This window comes from Lutra lutra, chromosome 17, assembly GCF_902655055.1.
Source record: "Lutra lutra chromosome 17, mLutLut1.2, whole genome shotgun sequence".
NCBI classification, from domain to species: Eukaryota; Metazoa; Chordata; class Mammalia; order Carnivora; family Mustelidae; genus Lutra; species Lutra lutra.
In genome coordinates, this window is record NC_062294.1 from 1,296,710 (window position 1) to 1,324,261 (window position 27,552).

The 27,552-nt window shown below is 65.0% G+C and overlaps 2 protein-coding genes across 2 annotated transcripts in view; one reads left to right on the plus strand and one right to left on the minus strand.

Moving 5' to 3' along the window:
• Positions 1 to 26,342, minus strand: part of ZNF469 (zinc finger protein 469) — a 39,985-nt gene extending 13,643 nt beyond the window's left edge. The window contains exons 1-2 of the mRNA XM_047711722.1: positions 26,223 to 26,342; positions 1,120 to 1,186 (exon numbers count right to left, since the gene is read on the minus strand). The gene's annotated coding sequence lies outside the window, so the exon portion shown is untranslated. The remainder of the gene's footprint in view (positions 1 to 1,119; positions 1,187 to 26,222) is intronic.
• Positions 596 to 1,585, plus strand: LOC125089780 (uncharacterized). Its single transcript, XM_047712219.1, has 2 exons — positions 596 to 1,325; positions 1,425 to 1,585. Exons 1-2 carry the CDS (start codon positions 727 to 729, stop codon positions 1,480 to 1,482), a joined length of 657 nt encoding a protein of 218 aa, XP_047568175.1. The 5' UTR covers positions 596 to 726; the 3' UTR covers positions 1,483 to 1,585.
• Positions 26,343 to 27,552: the final 1,210 nt, after the last annotated feature.

The following is a 27,552-nucleotide window of genomic DNA, read 5'->3' on the forward strand; positions in this document are numbered from 1 at the left end:
TTGGTGGCAGGCACTGGGTCCCTGGGATCCCCATGTGACCCGGTGGTGATGCACAGGGTCCACAGGAGCTCAGGGCCAGGACCCCTGCAGAGCCCCCTGTGCTCCAGGGCAGCGTGGTCTGGGGAGGGGGCAGGGCCCTCCTGGACATTTCCACCTCAGCCTCTGACCCACCTTGTGACGGGGGGCAAGGCCCTCAGCGTCCCTGCCCCTGGGATGTGGGGGTCTCGGTGGAGCCCCCGGCTGGTGCAGAAGACGTTGGTGCTGTGCCCCACGGGCAGGACGGGCCCCTCAAAGACTGTGTGCTGTTTGCGTGGTTTGCTGACTAGTTATGTTTCTGTGGAGTCCAGGCCCTGGGGACAGGGAGCCGGCGACTCAGCCCTGCCGGGGCCTGGGGTCTGACACACGGAGGCTCTCACGGCTGGGGAAAGCTCAGCTCTCACAACCTTGACCTTGTAGGGATGGTTCACGGCGACTCCCCCTCGGGGTGGCCCTAAGGTTCAATGGCCACATAAGCTAGCTTGGTGCCTGGTACACCGGTGGGGGGGGGGCTGGCTCTTCCCCGAGCCTCAGTGCCCCTCTGTGCCTTCCCAGGACACAGGACCTTTCTACATATCCCCAAGCCGCTCTATACCTGCCTGTGTCCCGAGGGTCCTCTCTGTCCCAGGCTCCAAGCCTGGCCATCCCCAAGAGCAACCCACTGCCACCTCCTCCGAGGAGCCTGCCCTGATGCCCAGCAGCCTGGCCGCCACGTGTGACCTCAGCCCCCGCAAAGGCAGCGGGATGGAGTCTGTGCTCGGCCCGAGTCCTCGCTGCTCACATCTAGTGGCCACATCGAGCTACACGGCCAAGCCTGCTGGCAAAGGGACAGGCTGGGACAGGCTGGGGGATGGCAGCATCTCGGGTGGTGATTCCCCCTGCCTCCCTGGAGCCCCAGAGGGAGGGGCCCTGAGAGCACAGCGAAGTCCGGGGGAAGGTCTCTCGGGGAGGCAGCTGGAAGGCCCCATGGCTGGAGGTGGAGGGGGCCGGCCAGGTGCGGTGGGGAGGGATTCGGGCTGGGGACAAGGACATCTCTGGCCCGAGAGGTGGCCTGACCCTGTTCCGGTGTCCTTGGCTACGTACCTGGGGAGTCAGCCCATCAGCCGGGTCGCTGTGCAGGTCCGTTTCCTGAGGAATGAGAGTTTCCTGGCTGCCGAGAGAATGGAAAGCACGTCAGGACCCAAATGGTGTGTGGCAGAGGTGGCGTGCCCCCTCCCCACCGGAGGAGCCAGCCCCCACCCAGCGCCCTGCAGAGCCAGTGGGGCTGCCATGGGGCCGCAGGGAGATGGGTGAGCTCCAGAGGCTTGTCCCTGGGGCCCCTGCCGGGCTGGGGGTCGGCCGCCTGCTTCCCCTGGGCTTGATGATTATTTTACACTTCCTTCTGCTAGGAAGTGTGTGCACAGAGGACGCATTCATGCGCTTCCCAAACCCGGGACAACGCTCTGAGGTCTGCAGAGAGAAGCCTCGTGCCAAGCCCGGCTCCACGGGCCCTCTGCCCCAGCCCTGCTGGGCAAGCACCGGAGGCGGATTCCTGTGTTTCCTTCCAGAGTCTACCGATGCAAATACCAGCCAACACGGAGAGAGGCTGTCAAAGCGCGGGGATGACGGCTCTGAAAGTCACCAGAAGTCCCTTCATTTCTCCTCCCTCCCAGCGCTGGAGCCCGATCCCCTCCCCTTCAAGGTGGGCTGCGCACGGAGACCGGCTGATGCACCGGGGCTGGGGAAGGGAGGGGGACCTGTAGAAATCAGCTCCTACGAGGAAGTAGCATCCCGCCCTGCTCGCCGGCAGTCGCCCACCCGGGGGCCACTGGCTGCCAAGTTGTGGAACGCTCAGCAGCCCCGTGGGCAGGCCACGTGCGAGGCCCCGAAGCCCCACCCACAGCCACGTGAGCACCCACTGGGAAGCGGTGCCTCCAGCCCCAGTTGGGCCTCCAGACCAGCCGGCGGCCCGTGCCGACCTTCTAGCATGACCTCGGGGAGCCCCTGAGCCCACCCTGCGGAGCCGCTCCTGGACTCCTGACCTGGAAACTGTGTGAGACACCGACGGCGGCTGCTTTCGTAGCTGCTTCCGCCCCGCAGCAGACACTGCTTCTTCTGGCCGACGGGTCTGGGATGCCTCCTGAGGTCCCTGGCTGCGGTCTGAGTCCCGCGCCAGAGCAGGAAGGGCGCCCCTCCCCCGCAGCTGGCAGGTGGGCTGACCCCGTGCGGAGTCGTCCCTACCCTCGCCCGTCCGATCGAGCAGATGTCTTTACGTTTGTGCGAGGCGTGTGCAAGGCTGTTCTCGGCTCTGCCTCACGGGGTCTGCTGGGAGGTCAGCACGACAGAAGGAGGTGTGACCTGTCCGTCGCACAGCATGCGGAGAGGCAAAGGGACGAGAAGCCGGCCTGCGACTGTGCTCCAGTGCCGGACACAGCGGCTCCGCACCGTGGGCCCTGCCCCAGGGACCCCTTCCCCTCCCGGGGGTGCCAAGCCTGTGGGCAGAGCTCAGCCACAATGTCACCCTTACGGCCCGTGGCTCCTATAGGGGCCGGACGGACCGTGTCCGGGGCCTGGACACTAGAGCAGGCTCGGGGCAACAGGTGTGCCCAGGGTCTCGGGCTCCCACCCCCGCCCAGGCTCTTGGCAAGGCCCCTCGCTGTGCCTGGGTGTGGGTTTCAGCGGGCCTGGGGCTCCTTTGAAGTCAATGCAATCCCTCCGATCCCAGGCCGCCCCAGGGAACCCCCGGGAGTGCAGGCACCTCCTTTTCCTGCAGAAACACTACCTGGCCCCCTTGTCCGCGGTAACCCGAGACTGTGAACGTGCAGCTGGCTCTGGCTGGGGTGTGGGGCGGTGGCTCCCGGCAGTCCTGCTGTAGGCTTGGACCTGGCTCTCCCGGGGCCTCCTTGCGACCCCCCGACCCCCTGCATGGCGTCTGGCCTCTGTTCCGGCTCCTCCCCTGCCCCCAATCTGCCCCATGTGGCCGTGCCCTCTCTCCGCTCTCCTGTCCCTTCGCTCCCCGGCTGCTCCGGAGACCCCCGCCGCACCAAGGTCGCCTCACCTGCTTCTCTCCCGCCTTCCCGATCCCACACCCCTGCAACGGGTCAACCGGGCCAGCCCGGGCCTCTCTGGGACCATCAGTGTCCTGACCTCAGGGGGTTCCTGACGCCCCATGATTTGTGCAAACACCAGCATGCAGTGGCCCCTGTGGAGGGGGCGCTTCCTAGGTCCTCTCTGTCTGCCTCTTCTGAGAAGCCCTCCTGCTTGCATGTGTATCCCTCAGGGCGATACTGGTCAGGTGATCACTGAGGGTGTCCCCCGCGGTCATGGCAGACCGTGCTCCCATGTCCTGGGCTGGCCTGTGCAGTCAGAGCCTGGTGCCCCGGCCTGTCTCCCGGCTGTGGGGCTGTGCCCGAGCATGAGACCCTCCCCGCTCAGGAACTCCTCAGCCCCCCAGCCCAGCCCCCTACCCGAGGCACCTGCCGGGGTCCGGACCAGCCAGGGGTCAGGGGGTCAGGCGGGCTGGGACGAGCCACACGAGGCCGCCCACCCGGGTTCAAGTGCTGTGTGCCCTGCTTCCCGCTTCAGCCCTCCCCACCGCGCCCCTGCGGCCCCAGAGAATCCGCCACAGAACCTGGCCCCACGGTGGGCTGCTCTCCTCACGCCGCCCTGCCGGGGCCCCTCATGAACTACAGATGGGATGCTGAGGCACGTGAGGGGTCTCTCCCAGCTGGGGCAGCCAAGGGAGGCAGAAGCAGGCGCGGACGTGGGAGTGGGGTGGGACGGAACACGCGGGGTGTTAGGGCAGGAGCCAGGGCCAGTGAGGGCGTGCAGGGCCTGACAGGTGGGGAAGGGCCTCTCAGCACTGCGGCCGGGTCAGGGCCTCCTGGTTGGGAGGTGCCCTGACCCCTGGTTCCCTGTCCTGCCTCTGGCAGCCTGCCCCCACCTCCGGCCCTGCTGCTGGCCTCCCTGGAGTGCACCCCTCCTGGCCGCCCCTTGGGGGCAGGGGAGCGTGCAGGGGGCCTGGTGCCAGCTCTGCAGGGCGGGGCCAGCGGCTCCAGGGTCTCTGCTAGAGCATGGCCAGGCAGAGCTGTGTCCCCACACACCCCCACGCCAAGGCTGTGGCACGCAGTGCCCCCCTCGCTCCCTCTCCGTTCCTGCCGCAGCCATCCCGGCCCTGGCCGGCCGTGTCCCCGCATGGGCCCTGGATCCTTGGGGAGCTGAGTGCCGTGGCCCGAGCCACACCGGGGCTCCTAGTCACCAGCCGGGTGCTCTGGGCGCTGTGGCACGGCTCCTAGTGACATTCCTTCTACCGACACTCTCCTGCCCTTTCCCTTCAAACGCTGCCGCTTTGCTTAAAAACTACCTGATACCCGAGTGCGCAGATAATCCCGTGCCGGTGCCATGGTATCTAGGCCGTGGTTCCGCAGCAGTGCTTACGAGCGATCTGCCAATTATCGGCTGCGTTCATCTTAATGACTTGTGGGAATGTGGAGGCAGGCGTTGCCTGGGGCCGGGAAGCGGGTTTGTCTGCCTTATCGGGGCGCACATTTGAGATCCTTGAACAGGAGGGAGATAAGAGGAGCATGTGGGAGAAGACGATGTCTTCGAGAATGACAGGGAGGGGGCTGGCGGGGCAGCGGGGACTCCTGCCTCCGGATGGGGCCGTCGCCCACCCGGTGGCCCAGACAGGCCCCTAGCCCTGCCCTTCTGTTCCGCAAGGACCGGCGCTGGAAGTGCAAACACACTCCCGCAGCAGCTCCTAGCTTCCCAGACTTTAGGGGTCAGCCGGCCAGCCAGTGCCCACAGGCCAGATGGAGCCTAGTTACCGCACCTGGTGACCGAGTGGGATCCCTGCACCACCTGCGGCTGCAGCGGCCCATCCCAGACCCCACACGCCCTCCCCTGGGCGGGGCTGCAGATCTGATCCCCAGGGAGCTAGGAGCCCTGGGATCCCTGGCAGGGATGGACAGGGTCTGGCCGACGTGTGACAGGGTTGCGCTGACTGCGGCTGGCTGTGGGAGCAGGGGGACCACAGGAGGAGATGGACACGCATTGGACTGTCCATGTCCAGCCCGGCCTGGGGGAACTGTCCCCGAGCCTGAGCGGCCTGGTCTGGCACGTCCAACAGCCCGTGTGGTCTGGAACGCACTTGCTGGCCCAGCTGACCACCTGGCATGTGGAGAGGCGCCAGGAATCAAAGGTGGGAGTCCCGGCCCGGTCACCACTCTGGCCAGGGGCTGTCCTTGATGCCTGCGCTGACGGTGCCCTCTGGAACCCCAGGCACCAGCAGTCCTGGGTGACAGGAGCCTGGCCAGCTCTCTAGGGACCTTGGCACTCTCACCTGCAAGACGGCAGTGACCACACAGTCCCATACAGGCTGGCCACGGAAGGGCCACAGAGGGAGACTGGGGAATCAAAAGTAGGAGAGGTGTCAAGTCCTTTGGAGGGCAACGTGCGGGGTACCCAGGGGAGAATCGCTGCAGGGAATCCTGTGCCTTCACGCCCGAGCTCCTGGTTCGGGCGCCACATGCCCGAGAGGTCTGTGCACGGCACTGCCTAGATCTTTCTGTCCTGCCACCCTCTGCCCTCACCCCTCCACCGTCCCTGGCACCTGCTTGCCCTCTGCCATGCTCCACGTCCCTGCACACCAGGCAGGCTCCTGCCTTCGGCACCTGCCCTGGCCATTCCCTTCCCAGGATATGCCTCCTTTCCCTCCTCCCCTGGTCTAGCTGCAGTGCCACCTCCTCCAGGAAGTCCTCCCTGACCATGAAACTAGCATAGCTGCTGCCTGCGGTCATTCTCTGGCCCTCCCTGCCTGCTGATGCCTGCTGATGCCTGCTGATGCACTGCCCCGAACTCCACCGCAGGCACCATGAGGGCTGGGGTCCAGCCTGTCCTGTGGCCGTGTGGGCTCAGCCCCACCCTCGGGATCCAGCACAGGCTTCAGAGGACCTGGCTCTGCCCAGCCTTCTGCTGACCTCTCTGGGTGCCTTGGGGAAGCTCTGCAGCCCTCAGTTTGTCCGTCTGTGAGATGGGCCAGACGCCCCCCTCAGCACATGCACGCCCATGTGTGCCCACCCAGAAGCATGCACGCACGGGTACCCGTGCACACATGCCTGAACGTGTGAACAGTCCCCAGCACGTGGACACACACATGTGCAAACACACACATGCACATCCTGTGGGCTCTCCCAGGCCGTGGAGGGGGTGCACGGTCTTCAGACTCTGGACCCCGTTCCCCTGGAGGAGGCAGCAGGCAGGGGTGCTGCCTGGGGCCCCTCCATCTCTGCCCTGGCACCCGAGGGCAGGGACGTCTGGGGGCAAGGCCGATGCTCAGTTTGGGAGGTGCATCCGGTACCGCGAATGCCTACACCGGACGCAGCTAGTCCTGGCACAGGCTGGCGGCCCCCTGGCCTATTCTTTGGGACGTGTTTCTCCCTGGCTCAGAGGGACAAGGGGCTGCAGGGGTGGTGACACCCAGGGTCTGCCATGCCGGGGTCGCCCTGGGATTCAGAGGCCCCAGCAAGCTGTCGGCCAAGGTGGGGGTGTGTGCAGCAAGTGTCTACTGTCCTAAAGCCGATAGGAACTCCCCCAGGGCAGTGGCTCATGAGGACTAATGGCAGCAGCAGAACTCGGGGGTCCAAGGAAACCACTGTTTACGGTAACGCGGGCAAGGCGTCTTCTTCAGAATGGGCTCATGATTCTAGAACGAGGATCTCTGGGGGCACCTAGCTTTCTGTGCTCACTTCAGCTGCACACTGCTCTGAGCTCTGCCTGCTCAGAGAGGGCGCGGGCTTGCTGGAGGCCACAGTGGCAGAACCTGGGCTCCCGGGACCAGGGGCATCGAGGTCGTGGCCAGGGCAGCGTTCCAGCGATGCTTGAAGCAGCTGTTAGTGTCCCTGCTCCTGGCCCCCCTGCCCGAGAGAAGGGAAGACACTGGTCTGGGTGCCGAGCAGCTGGTCTGAGGAAGGGCTGGCACTGCCCGGTTTGGGTACCAGCTCTATCAACCCCAACCCCACCGGCCAGGAGGGAACGCGGCTAGAGGGACCAAGGTTGGGGGAAGCTGGGCGGTGGGGGTGGCTGGCCTTATCCTGGTGCCCTCTGTCCCCAGGGTGGACCCTGAACCCCATATGGTTGCAGACCCGAGGTCCCCATGGGCTCTGTCGGGGCGGACACCCGCTCTCAGAGACCTGGCTCTCGGTCCTTCTTTGCAGCCCCCCATCACTGCCTCAGTGTGGGGCAGGAACCTCAGTGCCTCCAGCCTCAGCCAGCCTTGGCCCCCTGGGCTCAGGGTCCCACTGGGAACACCGGAAGATGGATGTTCAAAGCTTCCCATGGCTCTGATTTTTGGGGAAAGCCTGTCGTCGTCCTTCCCCCAGACAACCCATCCACTGAGGAAAGTCCGTCCTTTGCCGTCCCTTTCTCAGCCCCACATGAAGCCCAGGGCGCACCGACCACGCCTTCAGGGAGCGAGCAGCTTCCCGACGTTTGATGCCAAGGGAGGGCCCAGATGTGCTGGGCCCAGGGAGAGCACTGCCGAGGCACCTGAGGGGGGGCGTGGGGGCCCAGAGCATGCCTCGGGAAACTCGTAAGCGGTCACCCCTCACCCTGTGACCCCAACTGTGGCACAGAGATCAAGTTCTGCAAGAGGGCAGCAGAGCATTGCAGACCCGGAGGGAATGGGCTCCTGGGGGCCAGCCGGGCTGGGGCTGGGCTCGGCTCCTGCTCCCCTGGGGCTTGGGGTGAGGTGCCTCAGGCCGGTCTTCCCTGCTTCCAGCCAGCCTGGGGGAGCAGCCCTAGACCCATTTCACAGGTGAGGAAGCTGAGGCTGCAGGAGGAAAGGGAGCCGGCCGACAGCGGTGCTCCGACACCCCCCTGGAGGCCGGAGAGCCTTGTGACGTTGGGAAACTGAGCGAGACCCTCCCAGAAGCCCTCCTTCCCTCACTTGCTGGGCCGTGCGGACGGCGGGGTTAACGAGCGGTTTCCGGAGCGACAAGATGAACGAGCTTCCGTGGAGGCCCGGTGGCAGTGCTCGTTACTCTCCCGTCAGGTTCCGGATCCTATCAGCTTCCTTTTTCAATTAAAAGTGATTATAATTTCACTTCCCAAGGAAGAAAGGATTAGCACCACGCCGGCGGGCACCTGGCTCGGGGGGGGGCCCTCAGCACGGAGCCCTGCCACATGGGGTGACCCGCCACGGCGTCCGGGCTGTGGGAGGACGCGGTGCCGAGTGCTGAGCCGACAGAGCGCCGGGCGAGACGTTCCCAGGCCGTGCATCCTGGAGGCGCCGGCGGCCCCGTGGAACTGGGGAAGCAGCACGCAGCTCGTTCACACAAATGGGAAACCGAGGCTCAGGTTCGGGGGACGGGCTCAAGGTCACAGGGCTCCCATGCGGGAGGCCGGGCTCGTGCCCAGCTCAAGCTCCGTCTCCCCTCTTGTTGTACCCTGCGCCCCAGAACGTGCCGGGGCCGCGTTTGTAGAGGGAGGCTGAACAGCTGGAATTCCCACCGCAGGCGGGTCCCGGGGAGGCCAGGAGGCCCCGGGGGCTGCTTCTGGCTCCGTACCTGCTGGACCCCTTAGCACCGTTTGGAAAACCCTCCCCTGGTGGCAGGCCCCCAAGAGGTGGGGGGTTCACGTGCCTTCCCACACGGGGGGTCCTGGCCCTAAGGCAGGCTCCTCAGTGCGTCCCCCGATGACGCACGGCCCCGGCGATGATGCCTGAGAGCCAGCGCGACCGCGTTAAGCCTCTCAGGCCTGCGAGGTGGTTCCGTCGTGCTCCCTGTCGCCCAGAGCAGAGACACAGGCTCTGGGAGGGAAAGCAACTCAAGGCCACGGGCTGGAAGGCGGGTTGGGGCCTCTAGCTCAGCAGCTCGAGGCAGTGACCTTCCTCTCCCTGTTTTCCGTGAGGCTATCTGGCGTCCAGCCCACTGTCCTGCCAGGAGTCTCGGCCGGTGTCTGGGCAGTCCCAGGTGGGGGGCCTGGCCGTGCTCTCCCTGGGCCCAGCGCATCTGGCTGACCCCAGCCCTCCGAGCAGCCCTTTCCAGTGGGCAGGGAACCCCCACTCGGCAGGGGCGCTGAGCTGTGTGTCCGGCGAGCCTCTCGCTCTGATAAGCCCCAGGTCTGCCCTGGAAGCTGCCACCTGGACCCCTTTCCAGTCCCGGCTTTCGCGGCCCCACAGCCCCCCTGGGCTTCCGAGGCCCCGGAAATGAGCCCGTCTTCCCTCCTGCTGTCCCCTGCCAGCCGCTCACCGGCCCAGATTATGTCCCCCTCTGCCCACATTCTTGCTTGGGTATGGCAGCAACACCCATTGTCGACTGGATTGAGGTGTGTGGGTCATGGGGAGCTTTGGGGCGGCAAACCCCAGAGGCTCCTGTGGACTGGGGTGGCCAGAAGAGGCCATGCAGGGGCTTCCAGCCCCCAACGCAAACCCGTCCATCCTCCTGGGGACATGCAGGGCCTCCATCGGAGGGGTGCATAGGGGTGACAAACCACGGGAACCAGCCTGGGGGGGCCTGCCGCTCCCCCATCCCTTAGGGAGTCCCCAATTCCTGACACTGAGGGGACCCAGAGTATCTCCAGCCACAGCCTCCTGGTGGGTCTCAGGAGTCCCGGGGGGGCAGCTCAACACTCCTGGCCACCCCCAGCCACCCCCAGGCCTCTCAGTGCCTCCCCCAACAGCAGCCATCACCTGCCCTCCTGGCACACATGGCAGAGTGGGGGGCAGGCCTGGGCTCCCTCCCTATCGTCCACAGAGCCTGCCCAGGGGCCAGAGAGCACTGCCGTGTGGGCCCAAGGAGCAGGGTCTGCTGTGCAACCCTCTGTCCCCAGCTGCTTTCACGGTCACGCCTTTCCCAGAGGGCAGAACGGAGGCCAAGGCCACAGAGCCAAACGTACCACCAGACAGTGTCCACCCCTGCTGGTGCAGGACATTCCGACAGGACAACTGTCCCCGGCCATCACCGGCCCCCACCAGTGCTGTGCAGGAGGGGACACTGAGGCCCAGCAGGGTGGACACTCCGTTGGCGTGTCGTGCAGTGAGCGGCAGGCACTCGGGGGCATTCAAGGGCCCCTCTCCCCCCGGGACCGGCGCAGGGAGTCCCACACGGCCCGGAGAGCCCTTATTCCATGGGGAGTTGGCAAACGCATCCTGCTATGGGACAGACGGCCTGGTCTCACGGCCGCAGCCCTCCTGAGAGTCGCCCAGTCTGGACTCTAATTTAATGGACTCACTCAGCTCTGCCCACTGCGATCTGGGTGGGGGTGGGGCGGGGACCCAGGAGGTGCGGGGGCGGGGGCCCAGGAGGTGCGGGGGCGGGGCCCAGGAGGTGCGGGGGTGGGGACCCAGGCCTGTGCTGCCAGCGGGCCTCTGTCTTCAGGAATGTCACCTGCCCGGAAGCCTACCTGGTCTCGTCCACGGCCTCTCACCCCGTGTTTGCTTGACCCCCGTGCCCCACTGCTGGACCACGTGTCCCTGAGGACAGAGCGTGTCAGTCCTGGCACTTGCCTCGGGGTCCCTGGGGCCCGGGACCCTGGCTGGACAGGGCTGAGACCACATGTTTCTTCAAGGAGGGCCTGGGAGCCACCTTGCTGGCGCCCATCGCTCATGCAGGGTCATGGCCACGCCCGGGCCGGCACTGCAGCTCCCCAAGTCCCCATGAGTCTGGCCCAGCCACGGGCTCTCTGACGCCTCAGGAGAGGGGTCCTGGCCCCTCCACGAGCTGGGGGCCATGGGCCAATCAGGCCCATCGGGAAAGTGGGACCGAGGACGCAGACGCTGTGGTCCGAGGGAGGCACCACCGTTTCCTTGCTGGGTGACCTTGGGCCATGCACTTAGCCTCTCAGCCCCATTCACCCGCCTGTAAGTGGGTCTGACGCTGGTCCCTGCTCGTGGGGTCTGCAGGGTCACATCAGACGGCACAGGTTGAGCATCAGCTTATGGCGTGCCCCAGTGAGTTTTCGCTGTCATCGTGTCACTGGTGTTTGTATAATGAACCACCAGTTGTTGCCCTCCGGGTGCACGGACAGACCTCCTACAAGGCAGGAATTCAGATCCTCACAAAGTGATGCTACAAATGTGTCTCTCTGGGACCGCATTTCCCCATGAGATCTCGCCGGCCCCTGCCCGCCCCGGGGATGCTGGCCGATGCTGGCCGGGAGGGCGGTGCGTGCACTGAGCTGGTTCCCAGCTGGGGTCTCAGAGAGGCTGTGGGGGCCTCTGGGTGTGCGGTCCTCCTGTCCCCTCGACGTCCAGCAGGGGGTGCCTGTTACCAGGTTCCTGGCCTAGCCGGCTCAGAGGAGGCGGGAGTCAGGGTGCAGTGAGCACCCGCGCCTGTGTGTGCCGCGTGCGCCCACGCGTGTGTGCCTGTGTGTGTCCATACATACGTGTGTGTCCGTGTGTGTCTGTGCGTGCACATGTGCCTGTGTGCTGTGCACCCATATGTGTGTGCCTGTGTGCCCGTGTGTGCCCATGTGTGCACATGTGCCTGTGTGCCCGTGTGTGCCCATGCGTGTGTGCCTGTGTGCCCACATGTGCCCGTGCGTGTGTGCCCGTGCATGTGTGCCCGTGTGTGCCTGTGTGTGCCCGTGCATGCACATGTGCCTGTGTGCCCGTGCGTGTGTGCCCGTGCGTGCACATGTGCCTGTGTGCCCGTGTGTGCCCATGTGTGCACATGTGACTGTGTGCCCGTGTGTGCCCATGCGTGTGTGCCTGTGTGCCCGCGTGTGTGTGCCTGTGTGTGTCCGTGCGTGTGTGCCTGTGTGTGTGTGCCCGTGCATGTGTGCCCGTGTGTGCCCGTGCGTGCACATGTGCCTGTGTGTCCGTGTGTGCCCGTGTGCGCACGTGCGTGTGTGTCTGTGTGTTCCCGCGTGTGCACGTGCATGTGTGGCTGTGTGTGCACATGTGTGTGTGGCTGTGTGCCCGTTCATGCATGGCTGCGTGTGCACGTGCAGCTGTGTGCATGTGCACACCGGGGTGTGTGTGCCTGTGGTCTGTCCTACTGCTGACGTCTCTACATGTAGGACACTGGGCTCGGCCGCTCAGAGACCCTTGGGAGCCCTGACAGCTCGGGACACCACCGCCTCTGGTTTCTTCCTGTCTGGGGTCACCAGTGGGGCCGGGGCAGCTGGAAACACCCTGAAAACCTACGTAGAATTTTAGGTGCCGGTGTGGAATCCAGCTGCGTGGGTCATGACACCTGCGTCCCCTGCGGACCGTGGGGACCCCAGCAGCACCCGCCACACAGGCTGTGGGAGGTTTCGGTGAACCAGCGGGTGTCGGGGACCTCCCTGCGGGCCTGGTGGAGCCTCCGTGGGACCGTGACCGAACCGGACGCGGAATATGCGGAACCAGCAACGTGTGTCTCGCGGAGCAGAGGGGCCCCCACCATGGCCATGTCACCCCGCTCCCGCACGGACAAGCACCCTGAGCTCTCCGGTGCGGCTGTGCACGGACTGGTGTGGACAGGAGGCCCACGGCAGCTCTGTGCCAGCCAGGCCCCCGCAGTCTCCACGCCACTCCTGCAGGCCCGTCACAGCCGGCTGCTGGCCCCTGGGCTCCCTGGCTTGACTGCAGGCCTGCTGGGGTCACAGGGGCGGGAGAGCCCTGGCTGCTGGGCGCACAGGCTCCGGGCGTCTAGAGGACTCGCTAGTTCACGCCGCCCCTCCCACGCTGTCGGGACCGTGTTGGTCCTCTTCCCCCAGGTAGAAGGTGGACACCAGTTTTTATGTCAGAGGAAGACTCTAGGGCTTCCCAGCTTCCCCCAGGAAGGGCATCCCCAGGACTCCCTGAGGCCACGCTGAGGGAGGGCACGCACTTGGCCTTCTGGCTTTCCGACGCAAGGCAGGGCCGCTTTAATGACAAGGATCCGAGAGCGGGTCTCCTGCAGACCTCCAGGCGGAGGAGCAGCATGACGCTCTGCAGGGCCCCTCTGGGAGGGGCAAACCCAGGCTGGGGGACGGCTGCTCTAGGGGTCACAGCGAGGGACTGCCCCCCACCGCCACAGCCGCCACCCTGAGCCCCGAGCATGCACACACTCCTGCCCCCCGTCCCCCAGACCCCTGGATCCCCTGGGCACACGGCGGCAGCTTCCCGGCCCGGGGCCGTCGCGGGCCCGGCTGGACGCAGTGGCTCATGGTGGCTCGCTCTGGGCCCTGTGGAAAGTCGCCCCTGGCCCCTGCCACTGTCCAGCTGTTCACATCTCAGCTGCTTTTAATTAGTTTCCTTCAAAGTCCCCCAAAGCAACGGAGCCACGTCAGCGCTCACCAGCCACCAAGAGCTCCAGCGCGTGTGCTCGGGGGTGGGCGCCGCGGAAGCCGGCTTGCCTTGCCAGCGGCAGGGCCGGGGGCACTTCTGGCCTGGGCCCTCGGGCGGGCCGGCGCTGACTGGGAAGGACGCTGCAGCCCCGTGGGGGTGGCTGGGAGGGGCTGCCTTGACGGCCCAAGGCTCCCGACCTCGCCTGTTTCCTGGGGAGCCCGCAGGACCCCATAGCCCTGGGTCTGGTCCCACCCCTATGGTTAGCCGCGTCTCAGTCCCGCCGGCTGTGCCGGGACCCGTGCTCTCCCCCAGCCGCAGTCCCCGCAGGTCTCGAGGGGCCGGGTGAGAACACGCGAGGCAGGAGCTGGGACGGCCACGGAGGATGCTGCAGCCTGTTCATGTCCCCACCCCCTGCCATGTCCCGTGGCCGTGGGGCCGTGGCACGGATGCCTCCCGCAGGTTTCCAACGGAAGCGTGGGTATCACTGTGGACTTCTGTGATTTTAAAAACAGCCCAAGGCCACGCCAGACACGCGTGCAGAATGGATCTGACCCGGGAGCTGCGAGCTCGCACCCCCCATCCTGTTTGGGGGCTGTACCCCAAGGTTTAGGGCTTGAGTCTTCCTGCTCAGCTCCATCTCCCGCCCAGGGCCACCCCTGCCGGTGGTCTCCGTGTGGCGTCCGTCCCTTGCCTGCCCAGCACCCCTCCCTGTTTCTGGCAACAGTCACTCGGGTATGCCTTGGGGAGCACCCCTCCTCTCCTCCCCGTCCATGTGGTTCCAGGGGGCTGACTCTCGGCCTGGACTCCGAGGCCACTATGGGTGTGTCTGGACCCAGCTACACATGATGCAGACCCTGTGTCACCCCATTTTGTGAGCCAAATGGTTTCCTTTTGCTTAACCTGTTTTGAACTGAGTTCTGTCCCCCTGTGACCAATACAGCCTCATATGGGGGCTCATAGGCGACTCCACTGGGTACTGGTCCCGTCCTTGGCCAGCAGCTAGCTGTCCTGAGAGGCCCAACCCACCCTGTGCCTTACTTTATCATCCTTCTCCTCACATGGGCCACTAGGACTCAGCTCTGTGCAGTGGTCAGTGCCTCTGTCCTGCTGCGTCCCTCTGTCCCCCCACCTGGCCGTTCGGAAGGGACGACTGCCCCGTGAGCACATTCGTGCGTGCTCTCAAAGCAACCATCCTGCGCCAGAGGTTTCCAAAGTTCTCTAAGGCTCCTGGGTCTTCCCGTGAGACCCGGCACAGATGATGTCCGTGCTCCAGGGACCGTCGCTTCCAGCAGCTCAGCTGCGACGGGCTCCCTCACCTTCCGTCCTTGCCTGCCAAGAAAGCCTCACAGAATGGGGCTGAAAAGTGATACGGCCACAGACAAGGCCTCAAATTCACTCTCGCTTCCATTAGAAAGGCCAGTGACTCATCTGCACTGGTAACTCTTTATGACCCTCTTTGAAACCCCTAACTGCTGACCCCTGGCTTGTCCCTGAAGGGCCAACAGTGTTTCTGGAAGTCTCTACAGGCAGAATGATCTGGCTTCCCGGCTTCGCTTTGAAAAATGCTGCGAGTGTAAAGGCGCGGCTACGACACGCACTCAGAGCGGTCCGCACGGTCTGTCAAGCCCGGGGTGACTGCTAGGCCACATGGGGTGTCAGACCACGGCCCGGGGTCGCCCTGCCGGACGGGCGCTCCCATGCGGTGTCGCCGCCCTGCCCCCGGGACTCCGGGTCCTGGGCTCTGTGCTTCTGACCCCGACTCCTGCGTCCCACCCTTCCTCCTCCCCCTCCAAGGGTCTGGACCTTGTAGAAGCTGACAGTGTCCTGATGCACACATATCTCCCACATATGTCACCTCTGGTATGTGAGGCTGGGTGTTGGCGCTCAGTTTTATCTCCCCAGGCTGAGCTGGCCTTTTTTATGGGGTCTTTCTGCTCTGTGCAGGCCGGTCAGATGAGACAGTCGGCAGACCCCAGCAAAGCCTGACTGGCCGCGCGACCTGGGCTTAGCCCCGGGACGCCCTCCCCGGTTTGTGTCCCCACCAGCGGAGGAACGGAATAGGGGAGACAAACAGGGGTGTACTTGGGCAGAGAGGCCCCAGGAACCAGAGAGGTGCCCATAGGCATGTAGGCAGCCTGGCCGCTCTCTGTGCCCCTGGCCCCTGGCAGAGCGAGTCCCCGTGTGGGCTCAAAGACAGTGGGTAACCGTGCAGTGCTGGAGAACAGGCAAGGGCCCAAGGGACACTGAGGCTCTGCTGGGACGCACAATGTCTGTCCCCACTCGCCCTCACACTCGTGCTCATGTAGCAGCTTCTCGCCACGTCACTGTCCCTTCACTGTCTCCTTGTCATCTCCTCTCGTGACATTTCAGAGACTTCATCATCCAGCAACACTGGTAGCGCCTGCTCATGGCTTCAAGCTCCTCCACACACCTGTTCACCTGGATTAATGGCCTCTTGCTTAGATGGGAAGCCCCTGGGGGACAGAGCCTAGCATGACAGGTGCACAGTTGTGTCTCTGCCCGGCACACTGCCTGGAAAACGTAGTCATCCATCCATCCACCTACCCATCCATCCACCCATCCTTCCATCCACACATCCACACATCCATCATCCTTCCATCCATCCATCCGTCCATCCGTCCATCCATTGTCAGGACTGGAGTTCAGGTCTTCGGGTCTTGACTGCTATACTTTAGCCCCTGGCTCACTGCAGGGCCAAGGGAGCAAAATCTTAGAGTTAGCAACTGCCCCACCACCTGCTCTCATCACCCCAGAAGAGGACGTGACATGATTGGAGTTGGGTGGCCTGGGAGCCCACAGCACTATCACCAACAGCTTCTGTCTCATGGCTGGGAGAAGGGACAAGCTGTGCCCTCCCCTGGGTACACTCCTGTTCAGTGGGAGTCCTGCGGGAGGCGGGACCTTACGCAGCCATCTGAGTCTGGATCCCCTTTTCGCTGGAGCCTCTGGAGGGCCCCAGGGCATGTAGGCCAGAGCGGAGGCTAGGGGTTGGGGAGCCAGACTTGTCCTTCCCCTAGAGTAGATGCTCTGCCATCCCCTGGCAGGAAACACTGTCATGCTCTCTCTGACCCCCTTCCTGTCCCCTGTCCTGACCCTGGCTGTCTTCCCTGGGCCTGCTCCACCGTGCTGAGCTCCTACAAGACACTACCGTGCTGCGCTGAGAAGAGAGCTGACTGCCAACAGACTAGGGCACCGAGAGGCCCAACTCCCCGATTCCCCTCCATCTCTGCCTAGAGGTCCCACCCCGTAGACAGCGGCCAACCCGTGGCTGGGCCAGTCCCAGGCCTGTCGCTGCTGCCATCCTCAGCTGGGCTGGGCTGGAGAGGTGGTCCCTCCGCGAGGGCTCTGGAAAGCAGCAGATGCTTGGAAGGAGCCCGGCAGCTTGTAAGGACCCCTCTGCCCCTTCCCGGCCTAGCCCATGGCGCACAGACCGACCCGCTGCAAATGCTCCGTGAGCGGCCGCCGCCGTCCTGGGTTTGGGGGGGCTGTTGCTTACATAGCGAGTGACGGGTGTGGTTCTCATGGCTCTCACTCTAGAGGTCCCCTCCGTTCATAGGGGTGGCCGGGCACTAAACCAGATGGGGCAGGGTGGGGGTCAGGCTGTCGGCACAATGAGTGATGCTCTCATCACTTGCTTTGTCCCCAACCCATGAAAATGACCGCTTTGTGGTGGAGGTGTCACAGGTCCATTCTGTCCATCCGCTCCCAGGGCCCACCATGGACGCTCCGGCCAAGCAAGGGGTCCACATCTGAGCTCCCTGAGTCTCCCTCCTGGGGCGCCGGCCGTGACACTGTCCTGGCACTGGGGGCACGTGTGTGGACTGTGGCCAGTGCTGGGCTCTGGGACAACCCAACACGGGAGGAAAGACTTTAGATTTGCAAATTGGGGTTCAAGCCCTCCTTGGGGTGCTGGGTGTGCCCCTTAGAACCTCCACGCACAGTATCCTCATGTCATCTACACAGAGGGGTCCTGTGGGAATCACACCCGTGATCTGGGCACGGCTCCAGCACGGTGCCTGGCACATGGTGTCCGGGGCTGACGTGCAACAGACCAGACACGCCATTTACACGCTATGCACACGCACACACAGCCACGCAGTTGGTATCGGTTACATACACGGCGATCCCCATAACATGCAGCACGATACACGTGTGCGTTTACATGCAGGCTTGTGTTTGAGACGTGTGACCCCGCTGACCTCCTGCCCTTCCCGTCCCCGATCACGACACAAACTCCCCGCTCCAGGACTCGCATCCCGGCTCTCTGGACGGCGCCGGTGTGGACGGCAAGCCCCTTTCTGCCGAGACCCCATGGCCACCCGCACTTGGGGGCCTGCCACTCTTCCTGAGGGCACGTGCCTGGGACGACCGGCGACCAGAAGGCTGGGGACGCGGCGTCCACTCCGCCTTCTGGTGGAACGCCTATTGCCAGATGCCGTTCCCAGTCCCCGGCTAGCGACGCATTTTCAGGCTGATCGCCAGCCACACAAGCTCTCATTCCTGTCCTGGGAGGCAGGACAGGTGGGGAGACTGAGGCTGGAGGAGGTGGAGAGATGCCCTGACTACACCCCACGCCCGCCCGTGGACTTATGCCCTGAGCTCCTCCTCGGGCCCGACATGCCGGGGTCTCTGGGTCCCCGTGGGCTCAGCGTGGAGCTGCTTGGGTAAATTCAGTGCTGCTGTTCTGCTCGGCAAGTTCTGGGGGACACGGCCTAGGAGGCCTCAGGGCTCAGGCCCCTCCAGGAGCTTCTGAGCCTCTAATTACTCCCCAGGCACCGGCCCAGCATAAGTACAGCCCCGAGGGCCAAGAAAAGCACGCTGCCGGCGCAGGGAGCCTTCCCGGGGCTAAATGCAGCCTCGGCGCTGGGCAGGTCGGCGAGCGCACTCAGATAACAATCGGATGCCGCAGGCCCTGAGCTGACCCTGCATCGGGCACGCTCCCCCTCGCCGGGAGTGACCGCGGGGGCCGGGCGCAGAGGGCCGCCGGCTGTCCTCCTTCCGCTGGGAGGGCGCTGCAGGGCGGGGAGTAGGAATGCACGTGGGCCGGCCCCGGAGTAGCCTGTATTTATAAATGGGGCAAGGCCGCCAGCCGAGTGGTACCCTCAAGGTCAGCTTCCTGCCAGGGCCTGCGGCCAGACGTTTTCCCCAGATGGCAGAGACCGCTCCGCCCACGCGTGCCCGGAGTCCGCCGGCACCGACGGCGAGGCTGCTCCACGCCCGGGCCTGGCGTTGCTCCAGGAGCTGGAAGAGGACGGGCACTCCGGGGACATGAGACGTGGGACCCACATGCACAGGGTGGGGGGTTCTGAAAGGAGTGAGGAGGGGAGGGGACCGTGCTGCCTCGGGAGGGACGCCATCTCAGAGGAAAGGTGGGGCAGCCCCGAGGTGGGCTCTGAGGGACGGTCTGTTTTTCAGACATCACAAGGAGCACGCGCTTTGCTTTGGAGGTGAGCAAGGGACAGTGCTCTTGGGGACAGCTGCCATCCCATGTGCCCGACACACGGCGTCTGGGGAAGAACGCACGGGCGCCCCCAGAGGGCCCCGAACTTCCATGTGGACAAGGCTGCAGGGTCTGAGGCCACCCCCATCGGTTCCGACCCAGCAGAGCAGGGGGGATGCAGGGAGTCCGACCCAGGGCTGCTGACCCCCGTCTGAGAAACTGAGGGTCCGAGAAGGAAGAGAAGTCTGGAGGGCTTCCCGGAGGGCTTCCTGGAGGACATGGGGGCAAGGGGCAGGAGGTGACCTCTGCAAGGGGTGGGCACCAGGGGCTCCATAGTCGGCGGTGGGGGAGGGGCAACCCAGACGCCAATGGCACACGGTGGCCGGCAGACGCACGGAGACACGGAGTGCTTGTACGCGGCTGGTCGGAACCGAGACTCCAATTACATACAAAACTAACACTCCAGGTCTCAAGAAGCTGGACTCCCCCCTTGACTGTAGGCTGAAGACACGCTGGGATGGCGGCATTTTGTTTGTGACGTATGACACGAAAGGAATTTCATCCGAACTTTCAGGGTCACCCGTGCACCTTGCGACTGTGGCCTGTGCTGTGTCTTCACGTTCTAGTACGGTGTTACACACGTGCACACGCCCACAGACACGCACACTCAGATGTGCACACACGTGTCCACAGGTGTCTGCACGTGCAGGCACGCTCACACACACTCACACGCTTCCCTGCTCTCATGGCCATACACTGTGAATTACTTGGACAAGGAAGGCTGTGGGCAGGGCTGGGGGTGGGTGTTCCCCCCACCACCACCGTGGCCTGGCCCACCCCCAGGCTGTGCCAGGCCCTTAGGCTCCAGGGACAGGCTGGTCCCCCAACCCCATACCTGTTTCCTCGCCTACAAAGCAGCTCCAGCCGTCTTGCCTTCCCAGGAGAGTGACACAGCATTCACAGCTGCTCGGCCACTAGAGTGCAGGTCAGCCTTGGCCAGCCTAATGGGGAGGGCTGACCGTCCTGTTCCAGCGGCCCCAAGGCCTGGGGCACAGCCTGGCCCCCAGTGGCCTTCAGCAGATGACCCCCAGACCCGTGCAGGAAGCACAGAGTGTGCCCAGCTCTGTGGCTGTCCTGGGGAGGACACTGTCCCCTCTGCCCCTGCACACAGGATATGTATGGCTAAGGAGTGGTCAGACTGCCCTGGGGGGACACTGAGCCCCCGACGCTCTCTCTCTGATGTGGCTGTGTCCATGGGAGACACCTCCCAGCAGGAGCTAGCCTAGGATGGCCCAGGGCAGAGGCTCCCAGTCTTCACACCCCATGGGAGCTGTGGAAGGTGTGTGCACTCTTGTCCTGTGTCCGGTGAGGCAGCCTGGCCTGAGCCCCCGAGCCCCTGGTGCACTTGGGACCATGTTATCACTCTTGGGGGGGAGAGTTGTGGATCCCGCTAGTTGTTGGCTACGTCCATTCTGATCATGAATTCTGGAACTGTAGCCACAGGATGGGCTCAGGGCCCCTGCTACTCTGGGGCAGGCCAGCGCTAAAGGCCCACTGGTCAGCTGACCTCAGCGTGTGATGCTTGGGCCTCCTAGATCCGTGTCTCTGAATGGTGGGGTGATTCCTTTTCTGCAGTGAGCTGTTGGCCTGGGAAAAGGCCACAGGTCCCTTTGGCTGGGACAGTGACGAACAGCAGAAGTTTCTGGCAGTGTAGCAGGGCCCTCCCCTGAGGGCACTGTGAGGATGACAGCAGGGAACGTGTGTGCAGAGGGGGCACCGCCCAGCAGGTGCTAAGGGCCCAGGAGAAGCCTCAGGGAGGGCAGGGGTGAGAGGGCAGAGCCTCCCACAGGGCAGTGCCCGGAGCTGCGACTGTCATGGTCTCTGCCTTGACTTCCCCGTCTGTGTGCTTGTGGCTCTGGAGCCCAGGCAGAGGTCACATCCAGGGCCTCACTTCCCAGCCGTGGGACCCTGGGCCTTCTCCTCCCAGTCCTGGCTTCCTCGCACACAGAAAGGGATACTGAGGCCCCCACAGCCTTACACGCTGGCGCAGACGGGACACGGTGCCGCTGGGGATGGTGACGGTGAGCACGGAGGCCGGCGTCCCATTCCCAGACTCTGTCCTTGAGAACCTCAAATGCACACCCCACTGAGACGTGTTCCCAGTGCTCCCAGTGGTTCTGCACGACCGGTGGTCCAGCCACACCACGGAATAGTACTCAGCCATAAAAAGGAACGAGGCCCTGGGCACGCTACGCTGGGGACACCCCGTGGCGATGCTCCAAGGAGCGAAGTCAGGCAGCCACAAACACCGTGTGACTTCATGCACAGCAAATGTCCTGAGTAGGCAACTCTGCAGAGGCAGACATTGGATTCATGGTTTCCAGGGCTGGGGCCGGTGTGGGGGTGGGCAGGGAGTGCCATGGGGCGCAGCGTTTGTTTCTGGGGGATGGAAGCACTCCAGGAAGAGGGTGCGGGCTTGCCGGCACACCCGCGTGAACACACTACGGACCCGGAGCCCCTAACTTGGGCTCTGCGAACTCTGCTCCAGCCCGGGAGGTCCCTGCTGAGTTGGGCTGGTCTGGGACATGGGACGACCACTGGCCTCGGCCGAGGGGGCCTTTCCTCCAGTACCGGGACCCAGTCCTGGCTCCCTCGCTCGGTCTAGCCAGGGTCTTGGCGTCTCTGCACTCACCACCCCCAACCCCTGCCCCTTGCCAGGAGCCCAGAGAAGCCCCCCTCTGCCGTGTCCCCAGAGGGCAGGGCCTGGCCAACCCCATGCTGGGCCGGGAAGGGCAGCCCTGTTTACCCATGGCCACCTTGGCACGGCAGTTCCGGAGGAATGTGGGGAAGACAACGGTCACATCTGCAGGCGGCCTCTGTGCCCGGGCCGCCAGCAAGCCTCAATGGCCGCTCATGAATGTGGATTTTGTTTGGCCTGTTTGGCTGAGACGCAGGCCCTGCGAGCAGTCCTGAGTCGGGACAGAGGCTGTGAGCAGGCGGCCAGGGATGGAATGTCCCCGTCCGGCCCAGGTTCCAGCCAGGGGCCAGGAGCGAGGAGGGGGCTGCGGTCCTGAGCGCCCACCTGTCCGTACACATGCTAACGGGTACTCGGCCTCCAGTCCTGGCTGGCCACGGTCTCTGTGGTCCAGGCGTGCCCGGGGGGGTCACGCAGCCAGAGAGCGGGACCTGACCGAGGGCTCTGATAGGCCCCAAGTCCACGCTGCTTTCCCTCAAGGGCCTTGAGCACCATCCCGGGGAATGCAAAGCCCCCCTGGGGGATGGGAGGACGGCTCTGCCGCCCGCGCTGGGAGGCTTTCATCGAGCACTGGGGGACAGGGAGAAGAGGTGGGCAGGGGGCCTGGGACCACCATTTCAAGATTGGGGGGCCAACCCCGGAGTCCCCCAGACAAGCCCAGCCTCCCCCCTCCGCCTTTAGGCTCCGCCCACAGTCACCCCGCACTCAGATCTGGAACTCTCCTTCCCAAAGCCGGCTCTATTTAAACAAGGATGTAATTCTCCGAGACCACCTCGACCCCGACAGGAGCTGAGATGAGTAATGAGCAGGAAACCTGTAGTTTGACGCTGGGGTCACAACCCCCGAAGTCCTGCCAGTGTAGTCGCTGACCTCACTTTCTGGTGGTTGGGAAGCAGGACCAGAAACCGCAGGGCAGGGCGAGGGGGCGGGGCCTGCGGGCTTTGATGAACATCTGGAGGCAGGAGCTCCCGGTGGTGCTAACCAGGGCTGGCCTGCCACCACCCCCTCCCCCGCCCCCGCCACTCCGCCGCCCTCGGTGGGCTCCTGACTGGCCTGCCACCCTGCTTCCTACCCCTTCCCAAAGCTGGCCTGATGCACCTGAGCCAAAGGAGGGCCTACAAGAGTGACGTTGACCCCGAATGACCTGGAGGGGTCTTGGAGGCTTGACAGCCCGTGATGAGGAAGAAGGGAATCTCAGGTCAGAAGTGACAGATGTCTCACTCTCTGGCCTTGGGGGGCGGGGGGCAGTTTCCAGTGGGCACACATGACGTCCTCGGGACCAGGACAGCGGTCCACGTATGGCACATATGTCTCAGGGGGGCCTTCTGGGCGGTGCCCTGGGTGGACAGAGCCCCTCGGCAGGCTGGCGGCCCCCATGCAGTGACCAGCCTGCTCGACGTACAGACCCACTTTTCCTTCCACCCAGAGTGATGGGGGCTCCCCGGCTGACCTCACTGTGGGACTGACGTACAAGACTGCAGTCGGTCCCCGAGGACAGCATTTGCCACCCCAGCTGTGGTTGCAAGACAAGGGGGAGGACCCGCTAGCAGGGGAGAGGCGAAGACACGGGCGCTGGTACCTGCAGGGACGTCTGGCTCTGCCTCTCCCACCTCCCCACCATGCCCTCCGCCAAGCTCAGGCTCATCTCCAACACGACCCGAGCTCATTCTGAGAGTCCTGCGAACCCCCCAGGCCGTGTGCCGAGGGCCGCTACAGACAGCCCAGCGGGGACGGGGCGCCAGGCGGGTGTCCTCTAGTGGAGGGATGAGCCGTGTCCACACACACCCGCAGGTGGGGTGCCGGAGGGGCTGAGGCCGGAGCAGACAGGGCAGGGTTCTGACGGGGTCAGGGACACGAGCCATGGCAAGGAGGTGGCTGGCTGCCGGAGATGGGAGACAGGAGGCTGGGTGTCCCAGGGGGGAGGTCATGGGCAGGAGGCGGGAAGGGCATCCCAAGAGTGGACCCCAAGAACGATCACGGGGGAGGGGTATGGCATGGGGCGGCGGCCGGCCTGGAATGAAGGGCTCCAGGTTTAGTGCCGCCTGCAGTCGTGGGAAGGTGGGCTGCTCTCGCCCAGCTCAAGTCTCCCTCCTTCTGCGCACATCTAGAATGAACCGGAGTGGACTGGGCCAACCGGCTAGGGTAGGTTCCTCGCTGGGGAGAAGCTGGGAAGGCAGCATCCAGCAGAACCCGGGCTGTGCGACCATGCCCTACAGTGCCCTCCTGCCTGGACTTGTCGCTGGCGCCGTGCACCCCTCCCAGCCCTTGACCCCTGCAGAGCCCTTCCCTCAGGCCGCGCGGGGTCTCTCCAGCTGCACGGGTAGGAGCCACAGAGGCTCACACTGCATTAGGCCTCTGCTGCGGGGACCCTGTGCCTCAGTCCCCCTGGTCCTTGTGAGGTCTCCCTGTTCTCCCGATGGAGAAATCAAGTCAGAGACATCGGTGACTTGCCCACACAGCCCCGGGGCAGCTGCCTCTGAAGCCTGCACTCTTGCCACCGCCACTCATCACCTTCCCTAAACTCCGAGCCCCTCATTTTGGACGAGGAAGCAGACGGGTAACTGAATCCTGGGAACGGTGAGAGCCTGGAGGAAGGTGGGGGTGGGGCTTGGCTCGGAAGGCTCCAGGCTCCGGAGGAATCCACAGTGTGAACTGATGTCAAGAAGCACATGCGTCTTTGGCACCGTCAACGGTGGCGAGGTTCCAGAAGAAAGGAGGTGGGAACAGGTTTCTGCTTCCAGGCCACCCTGGTGCTCTGCAAATGGGAAGCCAGGGAAGAGACCCACTGACTTTATCCCAGGGAGGGAGGCAGGACGGTGCCTGACCTGGAATGTCAAGTCAGAAAGGGCCAAGGACCTGACAAGATTAGGCTTCAGGGGGACATAATCTCTCTATTAACATTCTCCAAAGGCAATGGTGTGTAAGCATTAGCCCGATGGGCTGTGTGCTGCTCAGGGAGACAGGACCAGAGTCGACAGAAACCACAGGTAGGAGGCTTTCCCCTCAACCTGCAACAGAGCCTTCTTCTCCTAACCTTCAGCTTATTCCAAGGGCGGGACCGTGGGATGGGACAGTGTGATAGAGGGTGAGGTCCCCATCGCCGGGGGTATGCAAGCACTGGCAGTCATCTGGAGGCAGGGTCTGGTGGAGAATGGAGCACTGATGAGGGAGTTGAAGAACCTCTGAGTTCTCCTTGACCCTGCATTCCCAGCACTTGCTGGCTTCTGCACTGCCCCTGGTTCCAGCCATACCCTCACCCACGCTCCCCAGGCCACGACGCTGTAGGGGCAGTGGGCTCTCCTCACGAGGCCCAGCCTCTCTTCTGGCCTCAGACGCACTCCTCCCTCTTTGCATTCCCAGGTGAGGCTCTCGGCACGCTCTGCCCTGTGGTTCTGGAACCTGCCAGGCTGGGCACATGGCACCCGGAGGACGCCCTCCTCCTTGGACCCCTCAGGGGTGGCCCTTCCGCACCCTGTGGCCCTGCCCCAGCTTCCCCACCCTCCCCACCCCCGGCCGGCACTCCTGGCATTTTACCTGCTTATCGTGTTTGTTCTCAGGGACGCAGGGGCTTTGGTGAGTTGTGGGCTGCTAGGACAGGGTGGGGCACGAAGAGGGCTCAGTCACATGTGTTCGACCAGCAGGCAGCCTTGGACTGGAGTCCGTGTGACGGGCGGATAGGAGTCAGCAGCCTCTGCTGCCCGCTGGCTGTGCAGCGTTGGCCCAGTCACCCAACCTCTCTGATCCTTGGTTTCTTGACCCACAACACGGGGTTCCACTATCTGGTGATATGAGGCTTCCGCACAGTTACACGTGGCACGGTCCCCACCCGGCACCGGGCGCTGCTCGAGAGCTGGTGTGGAAGGAGTTAATGGTCTCAGTCACCGCCAGGGCGCGGGAGGCCAGTCCAAGAGAAGCCCAGTGTGTCCCTATGAACCCCTAGCCTCCTTGGCCCCAGGTGCAGGGGCAGTGTCTGGGTGACCGCGGGAAGTCCCCGTGAGCCCCGCCGGCCTTCCCTTCCGGCCGCCGCCGCGCGGCGCCGCGGCCCCACGGGTTCCTCCGGCCCGACTCCCTAGGCGCGCCCAGCCGGTCAGGGGCGCGGGCCGGGTGTGGGTGCCGCGTGGCCTCCCCGCAGGCAGGCGCGCAGCGGCGTGGAGCCCCCGGCCGCCCCAGGCTCCCACCCTGGCCTGCGCGCTGCCTCCGCTGCCGCCTTGCCAGCTCTCGTCCCGGCTAGCGCCTGGGGCGGCACGCCCGGGGACAGCCCGGAGGAGGCGGCCGGAGGGCCTGTTGCGGGAGGGGGGGGGGGTGCAGCTGCTCCAGCCCGCAATGAATGAGCCGGCCCGCGGCCCCGCGCGCCCCCGCCCCGGCCCTGCTGCCCGGAGGCCCGGCTTTCCGGAGGCCCCGCTCCGCGGCCCCGGCGGGCACGCAGCCCCGGGTACTCTGGCTGCACTTTGCAAAGTGCCCCGCGGAGCTGGGCCGGGCTCAGCGAGCCGCGCTGGGCAGGGTGGAGGCCGGCCTCGCAGCGCCGCTGCCCCCGCCGAGCCCCCGGCGCGCCCTGGCGTTGGCGGCGCGGCGCGTCCGGGGCCGGCGAGCGGGGTCGGGGGCGCGGGGAGGGTCGTCCGGCCCTGCCGGGGCGCGCCGCCGACGGCGCCCGGGACGTGGCGGGTCGCGGGCAGCCAGGTGACCCGCGGCGAAAGCCCCGGTCCCCGCGCACTACCCAGGCGCGGCGCGGCCACACTCACCTCCCGCTCCGAGGGCCCCGCTCCGTTCGCCGCGCAGGCGGGCACGATCGAGCTCCCGGCACGGCCGCGGCGGCCCCGGCGCTCTGGGCGCGGAAGGCAATCCTCATCCCGACCGCAGGCCGCCCGGGCCGCGCAGACGGGCCGCCCGCCCGCCGGGCACCGAGCCGCCCCGCCGCCGCTGCGCCGCGCTCTGCCCCTGCGGGCGGGGTGGGGAGAGGAGGGGAGCAGCCTCCACCCGCTTCCCAGGTCCGGCCGCGCGCGGGACCAATCCTCGCGAACACGCTCGCAGCGGCGGCGGCGGCTGGGTGCTCCGGCCCAGCCCTGGGCAGCGCGCGCGGGTCGGCCCCCAGGCACAGCCGGCTTCGGTTACAAACGTCCACCCCCTGCCCCCCAGCTATTTTTAGCACCGCTCTTCCTAGGTGTCTGTTTCACGGGACGCGCTCCAGTGATGGGGACCCTGATGGGTAAGGTAGGCAGCCATCAAACCAGGGCTCATGCGCCCCCCGCCCCCAGCCCACCCCAAGCTGGCAGCCCTCTGGTGCTCCATGGCCCCGCTGGGTAGAGCACTATTGTCGGATCTGCGGGCCTCGGTGTATCCATGTGGTTCCCAATAGTTCCTCCATCCCCACCCCCTCCAGGCCTCCTTCTCCAGCCCTTCCGAGGGACCAGCGCATGAGGCATTTTCCCCCTGTGCTTTCGCAGGGAGGGTTGATGTTGGGGGGGGGGGGTCATGCCACACCCATCGCCTGGCACCTGCTTGGCCTCGGGCCTGTCACAGACTGGCCTGGTGAATTCTGGAACACAGATGGGGGGAGCTGGGACTATGCACACCGCAGAGTGGGGGGACCCGTGCGTGTCTAATGTCCCATGGTTTCCTTCACAGAGGAGGACATCAAGGTCCAGAGAAGGCAAGGGACCTTGCCGAGGCCACAGAGCTCAGGGCATGGGACACTGGCTGGTCACCGGTGTGGCCCTGTGGGTCCTTTCAAGGTCAGGGGGACACCCACTGAGAGCAGCAGTCCTCTCTCCTCCACTTCAGAGGACCCCAGGGCACGGACAGCCCTAGCCTCTGAGCCGGGACATTGTGTGCTGGGGGGCGGGGGTGGGTCTTCACGTGGTAGAACGGCATCGTTCAGAACTGGTCCTGTGAGCAGTGTCTCGAGAGCCTGCGAGCAAGCTTTAACTAACCCAAGTTCAAATTTCACACCCCCTTAGGAATACCTTTATCATGTAAAGTAAGGTATAGGTGACACACAGGGCCTTTGGCCCAGAGTCCTGCAGGCCAGCTTGGAAGGTAGTGGCTGGCCCCCCTCTTCCGCCTGGCACCGGG